At 37.6% G+C, this 23,988-nt stretch overlaps 1 protein-coding gene across 1 annotated transcript in view; it reads left to right on the forward strand.

Moving 5' to 3' along the window:
* Window positions 1-23,988, forward strand: part of wu:fj29h11 (uncharacterized) — a 70,752-nt gene that overhangs the window by 11,506 nt on the left and 35,258 nt on the right. The window contains exons 9-17 of the mRNA XM_051918781.1: window positions 155-305; window positions 4,146-4,258; window positions 5,152-5,305; window positions 6,133-6,381; window positions 7,073-7,267; window positions 9,582-9,760; window positions 13,225-13,411; window positions 14,308-14,450; window positions 19,598-19,782. Of these exons, the coding sequence (XP_051774741.1) occupies window positions 155-305; window positions 4,146-4,258; window positions 5,152-5,305; window positions 6,133-6,381; window positions 7,073-7,267; window positions 9,582-9,760; window positions 13,225-13,411; window positions 14,308-14,450; window positions 19,598-19,782 (1,556 nt within the window). The remainder of the gene's footprint in view (window positions 1-154; window positions 306-4,145; window positions 4,259-5,151; window positions 5,306-6,132; window positions 6,382-7,072; window positions 7,268-9,581; window positions 9,761-13,224; window positions 13,412-14,307; window positions 14,451-19,597; window positions 19,783-23,988) is intronic.

A 23,988-nucleotide genomic window follows, 5' to 3' on the forward strand; every position in this document is an offset into this window, starting at 1 on the left:
ATTCATTATGGCCAATCATGTTGAAAGTCTGCCTCTGAATCATTGCGACAATCTGGGATTTTGTTGTTCAAGACCAGCACACCTGTTACTCTGAAAATATTTCCTTACATCTCTTATGTTATGTTATCTGTATTGTTTCCTTTTTCCCCTCCAGATAAAAAGCAACGTGGATTGTACAGAAGTTGCTCTTGCCTTTAAAATGAACAACACAGATGAAGCTTATGGGCTGAGGGTACAGCCAGAGAAACAACCAGTATTTGCTTTTCTACCTCTGAGAAACTTTGGCTTCCGCTTCATTATTCAAGGTGAGAATTTGTTATCTTTTTGACACTAAAATAATGGGTTTTTCCTTTAGATGGAATAATTTCAACATATTCTTATTCACGCTTATGCATAGGGTAGTTCTTTGTAATATTCTTGGCTCATTTTAGAGTACTCTGGTGTCCTCTCCCATCCCAAAGATGAGCATGTTAGGTTAACAGGCATCTCTACATTGGTCAAGAGAGTAGGAGTGACTGACTTGAATGCTGCGGCCTGTCACGCTGAATTTGGATTAAGTGGTTTTAGAAAACTAATGGTTGAGAGGATATTCAGCACTGCCCCTAATAGCCTCTTTAGATTACACACCCTGCTTTGAGTTTTTTAATTTATTTTTATTTTCAATTTTATGAAAACACCAAGTTTTCAATAGACAGAGTTGAGCTTTTTTCAGTTTCTTCCAATTTTTTCATTTTAGATCTTATAATCAAGAAACATTTCTAGTAAATGTATACTTCTGAAAATAGGTGCCTACTTTGATTATTACTTTTGGACACCCTTGCCTAACTCTTATAGAAAACACAGATGTATGATACTACACCCGATAACTTATTTCAGCGATGGTTGAAATACTCAGTCCCCTACCTGGTCTGTATCGAAAAGTGCCCCCAAATGAATAACAAAAATTATTCTGAGTAAATAATGCAGAATCAGCTAACTGAAGATAATAAAATTTCATGCACCTAATCATAAACATCATAAAGTGACTGACAGAGAGAGAGAGAGAAACGTTTACCATTTCTCTCACTGGGGAGATCAGTCTAACAACAGGTGGGTATCTGGTTCTTCCTGAAGGAACAGTCTCATTGTCTGTTTTTTGTCTGGCTTCAGCCTCCTTGTGTCGTAATCCATGGAGGGAAAGGTCATTTTCAGAATGGCAAAGGCAAGATCTGCTGCAGTCAGAACCTCTGACAAACAAGTAGGGCCTGCTCTTACATTGCCTTATGTCTCAGGTCTCTCTGCCTAGAGTCTTAATAGCCTGTTTTTAAAACAACCTCCGTGCAAACTACAGTGGCCATGACACAAAAGAACACAAAACGCTGATTTATTGTGTTGACACTGTCTTTTTTTGTCAGTTTCCATATGTTATTTACAAATTAAAATAATATATCTGTAACACAAATAAAATTAGAAACAAATGGTTACTTGATAATTTTGGGGCAGTTCTACACTTTCTTTACATAAAAACATCAGTGACACTGCAAACTTTTAGGAGTTTTTCTTCTTCTGGCTAAAGTTGCAACTTTGTGGTTCTCCAGGTACAACTTGGAAAAGTTTCCCTATTCAGGAGGCAAAACAATCATTTATAGGGAGTTTTTGAGCTGTGGGGCATTTAGCTAAGTGTGTGTGGTTAGTACAATAATGGAAGTAATTAAAGAGGACAGCTTAAAAATCCAGCACCAGGCTCTTTAATTATATCTGTTACTGTACTGGTAAATAAAAAAAAACAAAAAAAAACAGGCAACATGGGTTCACTAATCTGTTGAAAGTTTTTATTTTTTAAACAACAAACATTTTTGTCGTCACTTTGTGATGTGATATTGCATAATTTTTAAAATTTATTAACGTTTTTTACCAATGAATGCAGTTTTTCCTTAGAAGCAATGGTTTATGTGAGGCTTTTTTCTAAATTTGAAATTATGAAATAGTGCAGGGGTCCTCAATCACAGTCCTGGAGGGCCGCATTGGCTGCAGGTTTTTGTTCCAACCCGGTTGCTTAATTAGAAAGCAATTCTTGCCAATATTTTAATTTCACGGCTTGTTGGTGCTTTAACTCTGCTATGTCAGGTAATTCTCATATCCTAGATTTTCTTCCCTTTTCTAAGGATATCATCCAAATGATTTGAAGGCTAAAATGGAGGAGTAATTCTCAGTCCTTCACTTTCCTTCCAAGTATTTAATTAAACTCAATAGTGCATGATAAATACACACAGGTGTAAATGGTAACAAGCTAAATGGAGAACTGCTGGTCTCTTTTGTCATTTGCATGTTATTGCTAATTAGGAGCAATTAAAAACCAAGAATACTTCTGTTTAAGACTAAAATAAGCAATAAGGGTTCAAAATCTTAATGAGCGAGACCACTAAAGTGAAGCAGAAGTGTTACTTGAGCAATAAGTGCTTCTTATTAAGCAATTGGGTTGGAGCAAAAACCTGCGGCCCTCCAGGACTGTGATTGAGGACCCCTGAAATAGTGGATCACACCAAGAACGGAGGTGGAAGTGTTGCTGTTTATTGAACTCAAAATGGATTAACTAAAAAGCTGCATATTGGTTAACGCTGCCACCTGCTCTACATTCTCCGTGCATTTGCCGGTTTCCTGTCACACATAAAAGATGTGCATTTTAGATGGGCCCTAAATTTGTTCTTTATTGTTAGAAATAAGTTGTTTAATTTGTTTATAACTTCTCCTTTTGGTTTTAGCTATTCTTTTTATTTTTGGTTGTTTAATTTGTATTTTCAATTGTTTATATTTTTATCATTTTCTGATGTCTTTTTTAATTGGGGCCCCCATCTCTGGGCTTTGGGTTGCTATGATGCTGTATGTCTTCTCAAGAGATGATGCACTTGTCATGCATCCAGTGACATTATGGCAGTCATAATGTAAAACGTAGTGATGCACATGAAGGAAAGATTAGCATTCAAGAAAATAAAAACATAATTACATAAAGAATTCTGTTGATTTTTGTTTTTTTTTCCAATTTTGACTTTGGTTTAGTCTTTAGACTTTGGTGATCATTGAAAATTACTTCAGTAATTTAACACCCCCACAAACAAAAACGAAGACTAATTGATCAATTTTGCCCCTCTTTCACATTTTAACTAAATCCGTATGATAGGAAAATTCCATGGAGTGTTGTAATCTGGATGACACACTGTTTGGTTTTTAAAATGGCAAGGGCAGGAGCAGATCAAACGTAATTAAGTGGTGATCTGAGACACTTTCATTTAGAGCAGAGCTAAGTGGTAGTTATTGTAATAGTTATTATGGGATTGTGTGAGATGTTTTACAGTTTGGGCAAGCCTAGCTGAGTTTAGCAGGTACAAAAAACATTTGGTAAAGATGCCTGTCTCTGCATGTTTGTACATATTAAAATTGCCTGTCAAAACTGCTTTATCTTTATTTTGTAGTCATGTTAGATAAAGGATTGGTAAATTTCACCATGAATAAGGAGCATGGCATACGAGGTTGGTAAAAGAATGGTACAGCTGTGCTCGATTCTGCTGAAATATTAATAGAAGAGTAATGATATTAATGATAAAAATACTAAATTTTATTTATATAGTGCATTACCTAACATTTTTGAAGTGAGTTTCTGGTTGCTTTGCACATCAGTACACTCTGCTTCTGCTTAACGGTGTGTAATGGTAGCCAGGAAATCAGAATGTATCAGATGCCAAGGAAAGTTTAGAGTACCACCCTGGAAACCCCTTTTAATATAAACATAAAAGGCCACTGACAAAAATAAAAACAGTGCCAGGCTTAATTTCACAAAGACAAGCGTTGAGGAACTCTGTCACTCATGGCTGTCAGTTGGGTATGTGACGCCACCTTCTGTGGAACAGGCCAGCTTTATAGGGCTGAGACCAGGGGATGGAGCTTTCTCTGGGAGGTGAGGTGGTGTCAGCCATTTTTCTTGGATGTGGAAGAGGAAGAAGATAATGTTAGCATCAGCGCACCCTCTCGTCCTGACGTGGAACTGCTTACCTCAACCAGAGCCAAGAAGGTGGTCCCCAGATGTGTATGCTTGTCAAATGAGTAATTCACAAATTTGTCATCCTAATTTAACCTTTCTACAAGATGATCTTTTGCCTTTGATAATTCAGGTGATTTTGACATTCCATCATCTCGTGAAGATGTTGATCGTGACAGCTCCTGGAACCAGTGGCTCCGCTCTGAAATACCACAGCTATTTCTTCATGCAATGGATGTCTTTGTAGTAAGTAATATGTGATATTTCTGCAGTTGTATTACATAATCACCTCACATGATCCAGTGTGTGGGAGCGTATCCCATCAGCATCATGCTAGACAGGAGATAGCGCTGGAGGGAGAACACTTACATACACACTCAGACACAAGACAGGCAGGGATGAATATTTATTCACTCTGATGTGAATTTCATTTCTTGCTTATGAAATGCATTGACTTTTCCAGAATTCACATTGTTTTGTACAGCATTGGCTTGTGTGTTATTTCATAAACTTTTTTTTTTAATCTCCATTTTTCTTTAAAAACATGATAAAAACATTTTTGTTGGTCATCACTACAAAACACATATCTTAAATAACCTATAAAACATTTTTGGGTGGAGTATTCCTTTAAGTTCCTTTCATTTCTATCAATATGTCACATTAATAACAATATTAATAGAAAACCAAAGAACAAGATGTTTTGTAGGGAATTGTTTTTGAAATTTGAATGTATATCCTGAAAGGTTAGATTTTCTAACTTGAAAAAGTGGTTATGAATTCATTCTGACATTTTGGCTTTAGGTTATACAGGCTAGGAAACGAAAATAAGTATTTTCTTTTTTGTGTTTTTGAAGTTGGCCCCTACTTTAACTTGTCAGTGCTTGAGAATTGGTTCCTTCTTTATGTCTGTCTGTCTAAACCTGTAACAATTAATGCTTTAAACTTTTCACAGGATTCTTTCAATTGTTAGTTTAAAATTCCCATTTAAGAAATATAAGAATGATTATCATGGCACTGATCTAACTGTGCTAAGCTGTAATAAATATAGCATGCAACAGGGCGATTAAATTGCTGTTCATTTAACAAAGCCCTCAGTGAGAAGGCTAAGATTTTTCTAAAATGTTGACTTTTATTTGTAGAACCATCCAGCATTCAAAGACCTCCAAGGACTTTGTGAATTTTTGAAATTTATTCCACTTCCTGATGAAATTTTTGATTTCTTCAAGCCAGTTGCAGGTCAAATCATTCAACTTCTCAAAGGAAAACCCTTTTTACCCACAAAAGAAGATGATGGTCAGTAAGATTGCATTTCTGACACAAGTGAATTGCTAGAGTTCAAAACATATTGTTTAGATTGGGATATTTGGATTATTTGTTTTTAAATTCATGATGTACTTCAATCCCATATTCTTCTTCCAAGGGACATCAGAGCCTCAATGTGAAAATAAACCTCTTTAATGATGTAAAAATAATCCCAGGCAAAGTATAGTATGTACAGTACAGAGTTTTAAAATTAGGGGTTGGGGTTCATATTGGTTTTACCTGGGTTTTTCAGTGTCCTACCACATCTCAGAGACTTACAAGGTTGGTTGATTAAGTGATGCTAGATTGGCCCCAAAGTGTAAGTGATAATAATAATAATTATTAATTATTTGCATTTATATAGCGCTTTTCTCACTACTCAAAGCGCTAAGCAATTGCAGGTTAAGGGCCTTGCTCAAGGGCCCAACAGAGCAGAGTCCCTATTGGCATTTACGGGATTCGAACCGGCAACCTTCTGATTGCCAGTGCAGATCTCTAGCCTCAGAGCCTCAGGTATTTCATCCGGAGCTAGTCTCGTACTTGTGCCTGATACTTCCAGGATTGCTCTGGCTTTGGAATAAAATAACTTGGTGAATAAACAAATATGCTTGGTGTAACATGGACCACATTCTTTCAAGTTCAGATGCTTTTACCTAACAGTCAGATTATTTAGCATAGACTTTTTGATTTTTCTTCCCAGTTTCCTTTGCACATAATTATTAATCCCACTTATGTATTCTGTTCATATATTCCAGTTGAACTTGTTTATTAGAAAGTTGAAATATGGATTTGATTGTCTCTCTGTCTGTGTCTTTTAGATGGCCAAATTGAATACAAATTGCCCTCCCAAATTGCTGTGTCGTCAGACTTTCTAATTCAGGAAGTTATTAGCTCAGAGATTCTTCACAAACACCTTAATCTTTCATATCTGAATCCTGCTGTACAGGCGAGCTTACCTGCAGCTCTCATGTCAGTACTTGGAGTGCACAGACTTACAGGTTCTGATATTGCTGCTGTCACGGCTGCTGTATCCAAGGAGTTAATCAAAGATGGTGACAAGTACAGTGGTAAGTTCATAGATTTAGAGTGTCGGTAGTGTCACATGTACAGAGTACAGTGAAATTCATACTTGCATGTTTTAATCGATTTAAGTTACTTACTATTGAGACATGGCAGCAAATCTAATGTGGCAGAAGACATTGTCTTATACAGTATATTAAGGTACAAATGGGCAGCTAATATGTTTTTCTTCAGATTTCCAGAGAAATAAAAGATTAAAGATATACATGTATAGAATACAGATTCCAGGAAACTACTAAAAGTTTTTAATGGGCTACTCAATTGTGAGTCTTTGACACTTAGTCCTTAATGAATGAGGGAAGAGTTCAGGCCTCCCTTCAGACAGTTAATCTTTTAAACTGTCACAGCACTTCTGCTTCATTATAAAGTGTGATACAGGAATCATTGTCTGTGTTTTCTGATTTTAACAACTACTCTTCAATTAAATGTTTAAATAAACCAGGAGAACTCGGTATTACCAATGGAAATGCTGTGAGGTATTTTACAGATATTCAGAATACTATTAAAAATTCTATCAGTTTATCAGGTGTAAATAGGAATTTATGTTTATTTAACACTATATTATCTCAATAGAGTAGACTTGGCCTGTTCTGAGTTATTTGGTTAAAGTTACACTCATGGAAGGTTGTTCATCAGTCTTTTTTTTTTTTTTTTTTTTGTTGCAATTTTTCACTTTAGAGGAGTGTTTGGTAAAAATTGCTAAACTGATGGTCTGTAACTTCCGCACACTGGAGCATGATTATAGTGCAGCAGATGGCATACTTCAAGAGTTACGGTCTATTCCCATGATCCCTCTAGTGAATGGGTGCATGGTGGCACTAAATGAGCAGGGAGTGTTCTTTCCTCTTGGAAATTCACAGAAGGAGCATACAGGTACGGTACTTTTTGTTCTGCAGTTCTTGGCTAAATTGTACTTGACCATATTTTTGAAAGTTTTTCCTTTTTAAATTTATTCCTATAAAGTATATTTCCACTTCAGAGCCCAACACACTATACAGTAGTTCTAAGTATTGAAGTAAAAAGGAAATGCAAAAAATATATAACTTTGAATTATAAATAAACAATACATATGTGTTTGTATATGTAAACATATATACTGTTGATATATATTTCATCCCATTTCATTTTCGGAACGCACTTTCCCTGCTGAGGATCACCCAGGACTTTCTGTCCTGAGATGCAGGTTCCACCTCTTTCTTGGGAATTCTCAGGCATTAACAAGTGATATAATCTTCTAGGGTGTCCTGGGTCTGCCCAAGCCTCTCTGTCCAGTGTGACTTACCTAGAGCAGCTCTAGAGTGAGCTGCACCTATTACATCCTTACAGTATGTTCAAGAACACTACTCTGAGGCTAAGCCGAATCACTGAGCTTCTCACCGTGTCATGAAGTGTTTCTTCACCACCACGATAATTTTGTCTTTAGACTCAGCTCCAGCTTCATCACCACAGACTGGTATAGGGCCCTTAGAACAGCAGCCACTGCTCCAATCCACTTGTAGATCTCATGTTCTCTTTTTCCATCAGTCATAAACAAGATCCAGAGATACTTGAACTTCTACACTAAGGGCTCCCTCTCCACCACCAGGATCAACAGTAACTTAACATTTTCCAGTTAAATAATGCGGGAATCATATATACATACAGTGTGATTGGTAGGTCAGATTGTAACTGTTCTTGATGAAATCTGTTCCAGCCTGTGATATAGTAGTTATTGTTGCTGCCTCATGACCTTGAATCCTGACCCAATAAATATCACTGTGGAGTGTCCATGCTCTGCCTGTGTCCATGCAGAGTTTGTTGGATACTCCAATTTACTTCATGTTTTAAAAGGTGGTAGGTAATGTTGATTGGTGCTTCTAAATTGGCCAACGTGGCAGTGCCACGCAGTGAACTGGGATCTCATGCAGGATTGGTGCCTTTCCTTTTTGTCCCTGAATGTGCCAAGAAAGGTTTATAGATGATTATTCTAATAAATAGATTAGACAATTAATGGCTAAATGGATGGATGTTATGTTATGGAAGTTAATCTGATTCATGGTCACAGGCATTTGGTGCTTATTCTCACAGCACTGATTACAAGCAGGCATTAAACTGAGGGGCTGCTGGTCTTTTGCAGAACACACACACACTAGTGTAGTCAGTAAGATTGTTTTTTGTAAATAAGAAAGTAATTTTTGGTTTAATGTTTTAATTTTATTTCCTACCTTCTTTGAAGATAACAAAGAAAGTAACCACAATTGTGGGAAGAATCCTTCTTAATATAACCATCAGTGTAAACAAATTTGATTGCAAACTCTGAGCCCTGATTTTCCTTTGGTCTTCTTCAGTTTCCAGTCTGAACATTTGTGTAAAGACTGCAGTTCCTTTATAACATTGTGTCACACAAATGGTTAATCATGTTGTCAGCATGGAGTAGCTCCAGTAAACAGTAATAAAATGAGAAACTTCTTAGGATTTTCCATTGTGTTAAAATATTCTTTATGGGATTATGTGCGCTGAAGCATGCAAATTAGGCTTTTGCTGCAGTGCTTTGTTGTATTTCTGACCTATCTTAAAAATGAGCATTCATAGAGGGATTCACACAAGGATTATTTTTCTGCTCTCAGGTTCTGTATGCTTTCACAATGTGCTACATCTTTGCATATGGCTTTTTACTTTTCTCTCAATATTTCCATTAAAACTTTGAACGTTTGTGAGGTTGTTTTTTTTTAATCTGTAGCATTTTGTTCCTGACCTTAATGTCATTGTCAAATATTTATTCATTTTTGGAACTGATATGCCTTTTTAGCAGTGGGGAATATATAGCTCGATGGATTGTAAAAAGTGAGCACTTTCAAGATTTTAGCAGCCATAAAAAACATTTAACTTTGATTTTTAAGTGGCAGACATATAAAAAATAAATGATAACATATACTGCATTGTATTTTTAGCCTAGTGAGGGGAGAGTTTACATAATTTATCAAGACAAGCTTGTTTATTTAAACGTCTTAATGGTGTCCCAAAGTGACACAGAGGAGCTTCCCCTTTTTACTGCTCCTTTTATGTGCATCATATTCCTGTTGTCCTGCCTAAATCACATTGAGTTCAAAACATATTTTAGTGGAAGTTATTTAAGAAGTATTTTGGAGAATAGTTAAAAACTTGTATCTTGCTTTTCCCGTTTTTTTGTTTTTCCTTCTCATTATAGGCCTGAAAGGACTTTTCAAAGACCTTAATATTGTCAATCCTAAACTTCTTACATGTCTTGACTCTCTGAGTAACTCCCAGGTGAAGGAGCTTCTGAAGAGGTTAGAAGTTCATGACCTGGAACCAGACAAGGTCCTTCTAGAACACATTATTCCTAATTTAAAGACTGGACTTTGGAAGGTGGGTTGGACATTTTGCTTAATTAGATTTGTGTGATTTAAAAACTAGACAAGTTGCTTATTCTGGTGTTTATGTTATGAGTGCTGTACAGAAAGACACAGTTTACTTGTGAATAGCTTTTATCTGTAATAAATTCTCCCCTGCCCCCCCACCGTTGTCTACATGATGACTGTTAAAAACATCCTTCCATGAAAAAAGGGTCTATTGCTTGTGGTTTTACACGTTTTATTTCATACAGTGCATCCAGAAAGTATTCCCAGCGCTTCATCACTTTTTCCACATTTTGTTATGTTACAGCCTTATTATTCCAAAATGGATTCAATTCATTTTTTCCTCAGAATTCTACACACAACACCCCATAATGACAACGTGAAAAAAGTTTACTTGAGGTTTTTGCAAATTTATTAAAAATAAAAAAACTGAGAAATCCCATGTACATAAGTATTTAATCCATTTTGGAATAAGGCTGTAACATAACAAAATGTGGAAAAAGTGATGAAGCGCTCGGAATACTTTCCGGATGCACTGTAGGTGGAAAAAATAAGAACATAAGAAACTGAAATTGAAATTCTAGGACATTTAAGGGTTGATTGGTCAGTTGGAAAAACCTTTTTATATTGGGCAAAACCAAAAATTGTAATCAAAAAAGCAAAGAATTTATAACAAAATGTATATATTTTTATTAAAATATTTTTAGTTTGATTAAGTCTTTTCTTTATATTTCTGTAAAGTACAGATGACCTAGTTCCAACAACACTTTGTTCTTAAATCACTTTGCTTTTAAATGTTATTAATTGAGAAATGTGCAGTGACCACACCCCGATAGCTAAATGGTCACGGATACAAAAAGTGAGGTGAAAACAAAATGATGTCATCTACAACGAGCTGAAAAGAATGAAAAGAATAATATGATAAAATAAATTTTTAAGAAAGCAAAATGTGGAAAATATTACTTAATTATCTGTTGTATAAATCTATACAACTTCTGAATTCCTAGTCTGTTGGTAAACAATACAAAAGAAGGAGAAAGCTCCGTAACATATTATTGTTTTTTCTACAGTATATATTTAACAGAACCTCTCTTTTTATGTTTCAATGTTATCTTTTGTGTTTAATGTCATATCTTATTTTTTACACATTGTATTTGTAAATGCTGTATGATGAATTGGGCTGAAAATTGAATGAGAACTTTAAAATAAATTGAATTGGATTGAGTTGAATTTGTCAAGAACTAACTCAAAAAATGTATGAATGACATGACTCTTCATGGTTTTTATTAGTATACTGTATGTAGGCATAGAAAGGTAAGCTGATTACATGATAGTGTACTTTACTATGTGTTTTATCATGGTAGGGTCCTAGGATAACCCTGTGCCCCTGCCTTAATACTCTTTATTACATACACCTGAACAAAATGGCCCAAATAGCCCTCATATGTTACATTACCTTTTTAGATCTGTGGCCTCAGGCAATAAGATAGAGAGCACTAAAAAACTTCTTCATGTATAATAAATAATATGCCCAAAACAATAAGCAAAGTAAAATGAGTGCAACAAAATACCATTCCAGTCTAAGTAGGTGCTTGCTACTAGTGGCTGACTATTTTGTGTTCTGGTCTGGCTTGGTCTTTGCTCCTGCGTGGCCTCTGGACAGAGTAAGCAATGGCTGAGCCTGCTGTATGCCAGCTCCCTCCTACTGTGGCTCTGTAGTGCCTGACTCAGAATATCCTGTGCTTTGTTGCTGTCAGCGTTTTCTCCAGTTTCAAAGAAAGCACAAACGTAGTTTCAGAAAGACAAGAAAGAAAGGGTTTATAGGTAATTAAATCATAAAACACTGTACCTCTCTGATCAATCCACCAGAACCCCATCTCTCTTCACAGATGGTGCTCTTCTTATCAATGATCAAGTTTCCAAAACTCTGAGGAGAGACAATTATAATAGCTTACTATCAGAAGGCGCTTCTTCCTTCAAGTCATCAATTAATTCCTTAAATGACGTCATAATATACAATTATCATAATGCTAGACTTTGCAAATGAATAGCAAAGTAACACAACAGCCAAACATTAACAAAGCATTGTTTCAGAAAACAAATGCAATTTTGTGTAGTGCTTTAAATCATTTGCATATTTTTATTTCTGGTCATATTTCAATCACCTTACTGAAAGTGATGATCTCTCAACAAAGTACATATCAGTTGATATCTGGGAATCCATCATTTTCTTATAAGTATAGTTTTATAGTTTGATTTTTTTTTTTACATTTAAATCTGGCTGGTCTCTTTTTTGGATGGTTTTGTGTGGATCATACCTCAAAATTATTATATTTATATTGCTATTCCAAAAAGAAATACAGTCTTAACTATCTAGAAAGCTTTGATGCTTGACTTTCATAGACAATTGCAAATCAGATTATTTTCTGGAGGGTTTTAGATATAAAGTTTTACAGTTTGGTTTAAGATCACAGTGATAAAGAATTAAATCTTCTGCTCTAGTATATGTAGACAAAGGGAGCCTTCAACTCTACACGATCTGATTAAACGTTAAAATGTATTGGTCTTCATGATCCTGTTGCTTTATTTGTCCAAGTTGTTTTTTAGTGCAGCACACAAGTAGATCAGAGTCTTAACTAGCATTTGACAGATCATTGGCAGCAATTCTTCAAAACAAATTACTTTTTTTTTATTTGCAAATGGCATGACATTTTCTTTAATGTATTATGGTTTGACGTGCATCCTTGCTTCAGAGGTTATTGGAACTTCATGGTCCTTAGTCAAACTTGCTTGAATTTTTTTAGTGTTGTATATTATATCTCAAATAATTCATTGTCCTGTTTTCACCATTAAGGGATAATTCAAAAACTAGGGCATTGGTAGATCGATTGTATTTTATTCTGACAGAAAACAGAGGTCTTCTCTCCTCTTCCTCCTCCTCATGTCATGAATTAACCATAATTTCTGGAAATCCTATACATATTATTCTTACTGTTTCTTTTTACCATCATGATGTTGATGTCTGCACTCTTGTCATCTTCTCAGTATTTCCTTGTGTGAGCTCAGCCATTTTGTGGTGCAGTTTCAGAGGACACATGTTGTTCTCGTTGCTATGGTCATGTGATGCAGAGGACCTTTTTCACTGCGGCTTTTCTGGCTTAGGTTCTGGTTTTTTGACTTTGCTTGATGGTTGTTTGGGTTTCTGACCCCATACTGACTTCTGACAGTCCCAATATTTTTCATTTAATTTTTTTTTCGTTTTTGTTCCTTCCATTTCCTGGTGTTTTTCACCGCTGAAACATTTCAGATTTTTAATTGATCATTTGCTTTTCCAGTTGTGATTATTAACACCTCATCCCAATATCATTGCTCGAGTATGTGTTTCACTTCATTTAAAGCTAGCAGCTTTATTTCTTTTAATGATGGCTATTCAACTGCAACCTGATCATTGTACTGCACTTTGGCTTTTTGTAGATGAAACCTGAAGACACTGTAATCAGTTATGTACGTTTTATAAAGGAGCATGCTGACATCCAGGACCTGGTAAAATGGAAGGCATATATACCAGTCAATACCAACAAAGGCTTTGTACGTCCATATGAGACGAATGTTCAGTTTTCACAAGAATATGGAAATTTTGATTTACCATCAAAGCTCCCAGGTATTTTTATTTTTTAAATGTGTTATTTAGTAATCCTCACTACCATGAATGAAGTTATATGGGCTTGAGTATGGCATGCTTTGCTGAAAGGTGGTCTTCTTCTTTCGGCTTGCTCCTGTTAGGGGTTGCCACAGCGGATCATCTTCTTCCATATCTTTCTGTCCTCGTCATCTTGCTCTGTCACACCCATCACTTGCATGTCCTCTCTCACCACATCCATAAACCTTCTCTTAGGCCTTCCTCTTCTCCTCTTCCCTGTCAGCTCTATCCTTAGCACCCTTCTCCCAATATACCCCTCATCTCTCCTCTGCACATGTCCAAGCCAATGCCATCTCACCTCTCTGACTTTGTTTCCCAACCGTCCAACCTGAGCTGACCCTCTAATGTCCTCGTTTCTAATCCTGTCCATCCTCGTCACACCCAATGCAAATCTTAGCATCTTTAACTCTGCCACCTCCAGGTGTGTCTCCTGCTTTCTGGTCAGTGCCACCACTATGCTGAAAGGTACTATATAAAAAAAAATATGTATTGACTATATGGTGCTTTTATCTAATGAACACCATCTCAAGTTGCTGTTCAGTAAAATGGTTTGCATATATTCTTGCAGTTGAAGTACAGGCTTAAAAAGTGACTTTGTGAGGTTAGTGACCTCTGGGAACTAAACCAGCACCCTTGTGGTTTAGTCCTTATCCATTAAGTCGCACTGATTTCAGAGAGGGGACACAAAAACAAGAACTGTAGATAAACATCAAGCAATGGAGCTTGTGAATCTTCATTTTTCTTCAGTAGGCAGTGGCTAATCAAACTAAAACAATCCCAACAAATTATTTAGGTAATCTTGAAAAGCAACCTTTTTTTAAAAGGTTGTTTTATCTGCGTTTGTCATTTTTCTCCAGGAGTAGAATGGGTGCTGTTACACTCTTGCTATTTGGAGACTGACTCAGATGTTCAAAGCTGGAGAGACTTTTTTAATGCATTGGGGGTACAGGACCTATTTATCTTCAGGAAGGTGAAGCAGTGTTTCAGCAAAAAGGAACTGGTAAGTTTCTCTGTGTCAATTTGTACTTGACAGAAGGTCTGCATTAAAAGCAGTTTGATTGATTATGTAGACACCTCTATTTATTCTTCTGCCTAAAATTATAACTGAGAATGCAAGATGAACAGGGAGCACTGCCAGTTTGTGCATTGCCATATTGTTTGCTGAATGAAGGTAAATAAATAAGAGGCATAATACGAGGGCAATCCCAAAAGTAAGGTCTCCAAAGCGGTGGGGACGTAGAGAAACTGTTCGTACGGCTGTTGGCCACACTGTTGTGATTGGTGCTTCCTCCACTCTCAAACAAGCATACGCGGTTTCGCTGGGATGCTCAATATTGGCTTGGCAGCCCTTGAAAATGGAGCGCCCGTTGAACGCTACCGCCAAGTGCGAAGTTTGCACAGTTATTCGATTTTTGGACGCAAAAGGCGTTAAACCGGTTGAAATTCATCGGCAATTGACAGAAGTGTATGGACAGTCGTGCATGGATGTCAAAAACATTCGCAAGTGGTGCAGAGAGTTTACAGCCGGTCATACTGAAATTTACGACGAACAAAGGAGCGGGAGACCGTCAATTTCCGAAGAGACAGTCGCGAAGGTTGAGGAAAACCTGTGTAAAGATCGTACTCTAGAAGAACTTCAATGTGCCGCTGCGGAGCTCTCCTATTCCCTATCGGAAACAGTGGTAGGGTAAGCTTAGGAGTGGTGACATCTGGGTGTCCCATCCTCAAACAGGAGAACATCAGTTTACACATAGAAACATAATATTTATAAATCAATTATTTGAAGAAATCAAGATCAAAACATCTTACATGACGGAAAACAAAAAACAGAAACAAAAAGACAAGGAAACTTAAGTGGCAGCAAAATTATTAAATACAAAGAAATTAAACATAAGCCAGGGCAGCAACCCTGGCTTAACCATAACTTATAGTAGCACAAGGCTTAAATGTACGTTTGTTTCCATGATTTAATTTATATTATTTTAACAAATGTAATCAACAAGTGGCGTGGAGCTGAAGTTAATGAGACACAATGCAGCTTCTAATTTTATATTATTTTGGAAGTCACACGTTTCTTAGCGAGAAAGACTGCCTTGGTGTTCAGTCTCTGGTCGCCACTGTGGTTAGTACAAATAATGAAGCTCGGTTGTCTGGCTGATTTGCTACTCAATGAACTCCGTTGAAAATCCATTAAGAGACGGCCGTTTATTCTGTCTTTTTCCTTATGGCCTGCTGGTCAAGCAGTGAGTGATGCATTGCAGTGTTATAACAACATCAACACTGGAGGCAAAAAAAAACTAATGAGGCTGCATCGCTCGATGGATTATTTATTTCTTTTCTGACATCTTGTTATCAATTAATGTGAGGGAACCTTTCCTTGCCTCCATCCTGAATAAAAAGATTTTGTGAGAAGTTTTGAAGTTGTTTTGTGTTCTGTGGAGTCCTGTAATTTCTGTTGGCACATGCAAAAAATGAATATTTGGATTGGTTGCCCTCTTGTTCGCTTTTAAAGCGTACACGTTCAGAGTGATTTATGCAAGCTTTTGCACCTTTCAAGCTGCGTAAGGAGGCTTGCAATGAAGTTCTTATTCTCTTTGTTGAAATTTGCCTGCCTCAGGTTTTTGATTTAATCAGAGCGGCAAGCCTTTAGATTCTGGATCAAAGAGATTTTATCTCGGTACGTTTCTTCTTCCTTTTTTTTTTTTTTTTTGCATTTAGAAATGACAAATTGAGAGATGTGCTGCAGCGAGCCAGTTATCTGGTAATGGTAGCAACACAGAGTCACAAATTGTTATTTTGTAGGTTGCTGTTGTTTCCCTCAAAATAAAAGTAGATTTTCGTCTTAACATAACCCCCCACCCCCAATGGCAAATGATAATGTGAATTAGCTTGCCAAAAATGGATGCCAGTGCCTTTCAGCACTGAATCAATGAATGATCAGGACAAGATAAAAAGTGCCTTTAATTTCTCTCTCAGCATGGAGTCTGATAATCCCAACTGCAGTTCATGGCACAGCTTTCATGCTCGGTGCCAACCAACAATGATGAAATACACAGAGCAGGAATGAGATTAGTATGCAAAAATGCACCATTCTGGCCTGCCCTTTTTAAAACCAACTAAATTTTATTTTTTACTGAAAATTTTCCAGTGGCATATTTATTTTATTATTATTATTATCCTACATCTAGTTGTTGTGTATGTCAGACTTGCTGATCTCGTTGCCGGACCATATCAGTTTATATGGCTGAAAATAGCTGGGCATGTCAAATGTAGCGACTCTATATGACTATTTTCCAGAATAGTCAGTCATGTGTGTTCCTTTTTCTGACAGCCAATAGCATTCTGCCTGACTGCACCATGCTGTATGAAGGGGATAACAGTTATGTTGAGTTTGGCCACAATCTTCGCCCTTTTTCTTTTTTTCCAATTTGTCGTGGTATGTAAAACATGAGACATCATACAGATGTGCTTCAATAGTGTTTGTTTCTGGTTTGATTTTCTCAAGGTAAGTTATGAACTATTGGAGTGCGTCGCTGGGTATGTCAGACTGGATGACTGGTCTTCACAGGAGTGCGCTGCTAGCTGTCTCCAACATGTTAAGATTATGTGAATAAAGACTGACAATCTTTGGAAAAGTCTTCCATAATGATTACAGCTGCTGGATCTCATTGCCTTGAGAATCAGATTACAAGAGAAATAGATGAGGAATTGCAGGGGGATGAAAGATTTCATGACTCACTAGTGACTTTTTAAGCTCAGTTTCAAATTTCCAAAGTGTCGCCAGCATGCCAGATTTTGACAGCCAATTAATGTGTTGCCTGACAGTGCCAGAGTGCATATGAATGAGGAGTTCAGCCGCAGCCTTGGCCTGCCATTTTCCATTGTGTACAACCGATTATACCGTAAAATAATAGAGAATTGGGTCCATTAACTTATATAATATTTATTATGTACACAAAGGAATGTAGTGTCAAATGAGCATGAAATTGAATCAACTGAGCAAAATCAGTAATATTTAATTTGAAGTAAACAAGCTCTATAGATAGACAGATTGGTACAGAGATAGCTTAATGCCTCAGTGCATGTTGACCTTCACCGAGCTAGGGTTGTGTGTGTGTTCATGTCTTTCTCTTCTAGAAAGATTGCTGTTCAGTTCACACTGAAAACACCCTTTGTGGTCTTAAACATTTTTCCTAACTCTCCAGTATCATGATTTCATTTCTAGTAATGTTGTATTGTTTTCTTGAATTATTTAGTATTTTTACTTTTTCTGATTTTTTTTTAAATTTATTTTTGTTTTTGTTCTTTTTTTTTTGTTACCTTAATAATGATCAAATTGCATTGCATCTCACTTTGTGCTTACAGACGCTTTCTTGTTCGTGTGGTGTTGCTGCATATGCCTCAGTTAATGATGTGTCTGGAATTCTGTTATTTAGGAACAAAGGGTTACCCTAATGCCTTGTTGAAACTTTACTTAAAAGCTAATAGAAAGACTATTTGCAAAAAGAAATAATTGGTGCATCTTTGGGTAGGAATTACAATTTCAAAATACACCTCCCCTGGCTACTATTTCTATTTTTGCCCAGATATGATAGTTCGGACAATCATTCATCCCCTCCTGTTCAGAGATTACAGTTCTTGTCTGTACTCAGACCTCTTCCACCTGAGTATAAATGTGACGCCCAGGTTGTCCTCAGCTAGCATAACCTCTTTGTACTGAGGTCATTGTTAGTCATAGATCAAGAATAAACTTGGCAATCAGGGCACAGAACAACAGGAGTAGGTGCAAAGTGACTTGTGCTTTTTGTTCCATTCAATCAGTGTAAATTGTGAGTGCAGTTTTCCAGTAATAAATGTTCCTCAATAAAAAAAACAGTGCTCTGCTGAGTGAGAGTCAAAACCATAAATAAATAGATGAATAAATATTTTTCACACAGGTTCAAATTAGGAAGTTAAAATCAGGTCCTCCTTTTTCCTTGTGAGCCTCCGTGCCTATCTTCATCCTCTCAGCCCCAGCTCAGCCAGGAGCTGATACACAGGCATTAGCGCATAGCCTTTTAGAACAGCTTGTACCCAGGTCACTTCAGCTGGTCACCATTGGGTTGTTTCAAGCACAGCTCCGCCATCCCAACAACCTTCTCTCTAAGGTATCTGATGGATGGATGATCTTTTGAGCTCCTTGGTCACTTCTAATTCTAGGACACTCAGCAGGAACTCCATCTGTTGGCTGCATGTGGGGTCAACTCTTGACCACCATGCCTCCTGTCCTCCACCCAATCTCTGCTCCTTACACCTTCTTGAATGTTTTTTCCTTCTTTTCCTGCCTCCTCACTCTGGCCGACTTTTACCATTTAGTGGGTGTAGGTTGCCTTCATTACCACCCCCAGAGTGCTAATGAGGAAACGTGATCAGCCAATTTCTGTTATCATTTGAGTATGTTATAAAGATTTCTTGAGGCTTGAAAATTCATTTTGGTTTTGTTTTGGGAGTTTTAAAATTTATGGAATCCAAATCTGCATTCAGAATATGATTTAGAACTTCCATTTTGAAGTTGATTACTTGTTACTGTTTTGTTCCTACACCATTTTGGTTTGAGAATAGGCACCATCATTTTGTGCCATTTCTGTCATCTATTTCCATGGGAATTCTCCCATGATGCGCTGGGATTCCCCTAAAACCATCACTTCTATCTGAAATTGGACCAAACTTAGTGACTCACTTTACTTGATTTTTTTTGATTATCTGTCATTGTAAGAAATTGATTTTTTGTTTACAATTTGGCTGTGACGTTCTCTTCTATTGACTTTCGGTTTTGACCCTCACTTTGCTTGACTCTGCTCTTTCTCCTGTGCTTCACTCCTGTTTTCTGGAATATTCTTTTTATTGTGGATTATTTGTTTATTTATTTAAAGATCTCTGCACCACACTTTATTTTACTGGAATAAAATCACTTTGAACAATACACTTTTGCACCTACCTCTTGTTGCAATGTCTCAGTTTGTGACTATCGATGCCCCTTGTTCAAGGAAGTAATGCCAGCTGTGGTCAAAGAAACCATTTTAATATATTGAGCAAATGTTCCAGGAGAAGTCTCATTGATATTACAGTTTTACAGGTCTAATCAATTTTTTTTTTACATTTTTATAGGAATCTAGCTCATGGGCCTCCGAACATAAACTTTGGTCAGCAACACTTGAAGGTACCTACACTGTTGAAGATTATGAATGTGTTGAATTTAAAACCCTCATGACAGTTGACCATCTCTCAGAGGAAGTGAAGTTTGACCAGAGATGTGAACTTTTGAGATTGCTCAATGATAACTGGAACACAGGGTAAGGCAATGTGCTGAAGGCTAAAGCAACTCCACTGTTGTAAGAATTCAAACCATTTAGGTTAAAAGTTTGTTCTCTGCAGGCATCCGAGATATTAAGCAAACTGTGTTCAATTGTGTTGTATTTTTATTAAGGTTGTCTTTTCATTCAGAATACACTAAGTTCATACATATTTTCTGTCTTTTGCTAACATATGAGGCTTCACCAAATTAGAGGTCAGAGATGTGGCAGCCCCTGTAGCTCTGTTTCCAAGTACTGGAGAAAGGCTGAGCTGCCTGGCGATACAACAACGTGTTGTCCTGTAAAGTTGCTGCATTCACGAGACTGGAATCAAGACCAGGGTAATCAAGCTATAAGACAGGAGTGATGAAATGACAAATAAGTGCTGGTTTATTGTATAAGTCTGCAAGCCACAAACAGTAATAATTCTGTGCATTTATATAGCGCTTTTCTCACTACTCAAAGCGCTCAGCAATTGCAGGTCAAAGGCCCAACAGAGCATAAATGCCTGTTGGCATTTACAGGATTGGAACCGGCAACCTTCCGATTGCCTGTGCAGATCCCTAGCCTCAGAGCCACCACTCCGTAATCAAGAAAGAAGGAAGGTGATCTTTTTAAAATATGAAATTAAGAAATAAAGAAAATGTAGGGGAAAAAAAAGTTAAATCGTAAAACTTAGAGCACTAATACTGCTCCAGAGATGTCTAGTCAGGACTCCCACTGGTATTGCCAGTGCACCTCCCATCACATGACTGCAGCTTGATTAATGTGGCATAGCAAAAGATACTGACACGAGGAACTAGGGGCAAAATGCAGGCAAAAGGAATTAACTCTGAACAGATATTTAGTGAAATCAGATCTCATGAAGCATTTACCCCTAGGGGACTTGTCATGATGTGCTGGAATCAAGTCTTGTGACATGTAGCCACTAGAGCTGTGTTAAATTAGATTGACCGCATATCAGTTGTGATTCATAAGGGTCACAAGTTCCTTCTTGTTATGTTGCTCCATTTAAGGATACAGGATCAGCCTCCTATCCTTTTGAATATAGCTTACAGAGCAGAATATGCTGAAATACACCAGGATCTGCATCTGCAATGCTTCTGTAATTGTAATAGGGCCATACCAATAAAGAAATATTGTGTAAATTGCCTGCTAAATTGACACCTTTTTGTATTACTTTTGGGTGATTTACAGCAGGCTGTGACATTGATTTTTCAGTAACTTCAGTTAAATTAAGCATTTTGTAGAATTTAGCCTAGTAGAATTAATGAAATTTAGTCATAAAGCTGTCTGCATGTTTTGTTGTGTCTTGTAGCTGAAGAAAACAATAATACTGCAGGAAAGTCTTTAAATGGAACTTTATTACATAAACTTTATTATATACACATCTGCACTAACGTGTTTCCCCGAAAATAAGACCTACTCCGAAAATAAGCCCTAGCATGATTTTCAGGGTGCTCTGTAATATAAGCCGTACCCCAAAAATAAGCCCTAGTCAAGATCGTCAGCTGAAAAGTAACGCGCCTAAGGCCAGGTTTATATTTCACGCGATGTGACGTGTGTGCCCAAAACATCCATTAAATTCCGGGGACACCTTGCCACAATATCTCTGACAAGGATGTTTAATGATGACATCCATCAATACAGGAATGCGCCGATACCAGCAGCATCGGCGTAAGACAGAAACAAAAACTCTAGACGGGGCATCAGCTCATCACAAGGTAAACACAAGCATACACACATGCACTGGCGTCATAGCTTCACCAAATCCCCAAACCTTCATGTCTTTGGATGGAAAACTGAGCCCACTGTGGAAACCCACCAGGAAAAACATGCAAACTCCAGACAGGGAACACATGGGACGTGACTCCCTGTGAGACAGCAGTGCTACCGCTCTGCAACCGTGCCACCCCATATGTGTAACTAGTAACAGTATTCATTATTTAAACAAAGTTAACAATTTATCCATAAAACGTAGCATACATATTTTAATGCATTTCATCATGAAAGTGATATCAAGTATAAATCTAAGAATTCTAAAATGTTTAGAGAGCTGGAATATCATAAATGTAATGTGTTCTGTGGGGCGATTGCTGCTGTCAGTTCAGGAGTATGCCCCAGAAGCGCGTAGCGATTTAACAACTGGGTCGATTTTAAGATGACGTTTACGACAGTCTGCTTTAATGATAAAGTAAACTACGAGGTAAAAGAGGACATTTCGAGGTTAAAGCCGAAATGTTTACTTTGATCACAAAATAGACATTTTCATTATGTCCTTATTTTTTTTCTCTGTGGCTCAAATACGCCACCATACATTCTGATGGTATTGTAAAGGTGCAAAAAAAAAAAAAAAAAGAAGATGGTAATGTGAGACTTTTAAAATATCTTGTGTCATTACTTTGGGGAATATGCGACCCTTGAATATAAAAGCACCACGAAATGCATTTGTATGTCTGCATTTTGCTTCACCACATCGAACCATTCATCAAACGCACAACAATACTGGAGGATCCTAAAAGCGGCTGGAATAGCAAGAAATTCAGGGTTTGAATGTGGAGAGTTGTGACGATATTCCAGAAGAAGATGACATGACTGTATTTGGATAAATGTATATTGTTGTACATGAATAAATACAGTGCATCCGGAAAGTATTCACAGCGCATCACTTTTTCCACATTTTGTTATGTTACAGCCTTATTCCAAAATGGATTAAATTCATTTTTTTCCTCAGAATTCTACACACAACACCCCATAATGACAACGTGAAAAAAGTTTACTTGAGGTTTTTGCAAATTTATTCAAAATAAAAAAATTGAGAAAGCACATGTACATAAGTATTCACAGCCTTTGTCATGAAGCTCAAAATTGAGCTCAGGTGCCTCCTGTTTCCCCTGATCATCCTTGGGATGTTTCTGCAGCTTCATTGGAGTCCACCTGTGGTCAATTCAGTTGACTGGACATGATTTGGAAAGGCACACACCTGTCTATAGAAGGTCCCACAGTTGACAGTTCATGTTAGAGCACAAACCAAGCATGAAGTCAAAGGAATTGTCTGTAGACCTCTGAGACAGGATTGTCTCGAGGCACAAATCTGGGGAAGGTTACAGAAATATTTCTGCTGCTTTGAAGGTCCCAATGAGCACAGTGGCCTCCATCATCCGTAAGTGGAAGAAGTTCGAAACCACCAGGACTCTTCCTAGAGCTGGCCGGCCATCTAAACTGAGCGATCGGGGGAGAAGGGCCTTAGTCAGGAAGGTGACCAAGAACCCAATGGTCACTCTGTCAGAGCTCCAGAGGTCCTCTGTGGAGAGAGGAGAACCTTCCAGAAGGACAACCATCTCTGCAGCAATCCACCAATCAGGCCTGTATGGTAGAGTGGCCAGACGGAAGCCACTCCTTAGTAAAAGGCACATGGCAGCCCGCCTGGAGTTTGCCAAAAGGCACCTGAAGGACTCTCAGACCATGAGAAAGAAAATTCTCTGGTCTGATGAGACAAAGATTGAACTCTTTGGTGTGAATGTCAGGCGTCACGTTTGGAGGAAACCAGGCACCGCTCATCACCAGGCCAATACCATCCCTACAGTGAAGCATCGTGGTGACAGCATCATGCTGTGGGGATGGGAGACTAGTCAGGATAAAGGGAAAGATGACAGCAGCAATGTACAGAGACATCCTGGATGAAAACCTGCTCCAGAGCGCTCTTGACCTCAGACTGGGGCGACGGTTCATCTTTCAGCAGGACAACGACCCTAAGCACACATACAAGATACCAAAGGAGTGGCTTCAGGACAACTCTGTGAATGTCCTTGAGTGGCCCAGCCAGAGCCCAGACTTGAATCTGATTGAACATCTCTGGAGAGATCTTAAAATGGCTGTGCACCGACGCTTCCCATCCAACCTGATGGAGCTTGAGAGGCGCTGCAAAGAGGAATGGGCGAAACTGGCCAAGGATAGGTGTGCCAAGCTTGTGGCATCATATTCAAGAAGACTTGAGGCTGGAATTGCTGCCAAAGGGGCATCGACAAAGTATTGAGCAAAGGCTGTGAATACTTATGTACATGGGATTTTTCAGTTTTTTTTATTTTTAATAAATTTACAAAAACCTCAAGTAAACTTTTTTCGCGTTGTCATTATGGGGTGTTGTGTGTAGAAATCTGAGGAAAAAAATGAATTTAATCCATTTTGGAATAAGGCTGTAACATA

The sequence above is a fragment of the Erpetoichthys calabaricus genome, chromosome 14, assembly GCF_900747795.2.
Source record: "Erpetoichthys calabaricus chromosome 14, fErpCal1.3, whole genome shotgun sequence".
In the NCBI taxonomy this organism is placed as follows: domain Eukaryota; kingdom Metazoa; phylum Chordata; class Cladistia; order Polypteriformes; family Polypteridae; genus Erpetoichthys; species Erpetoichthys calabaricus.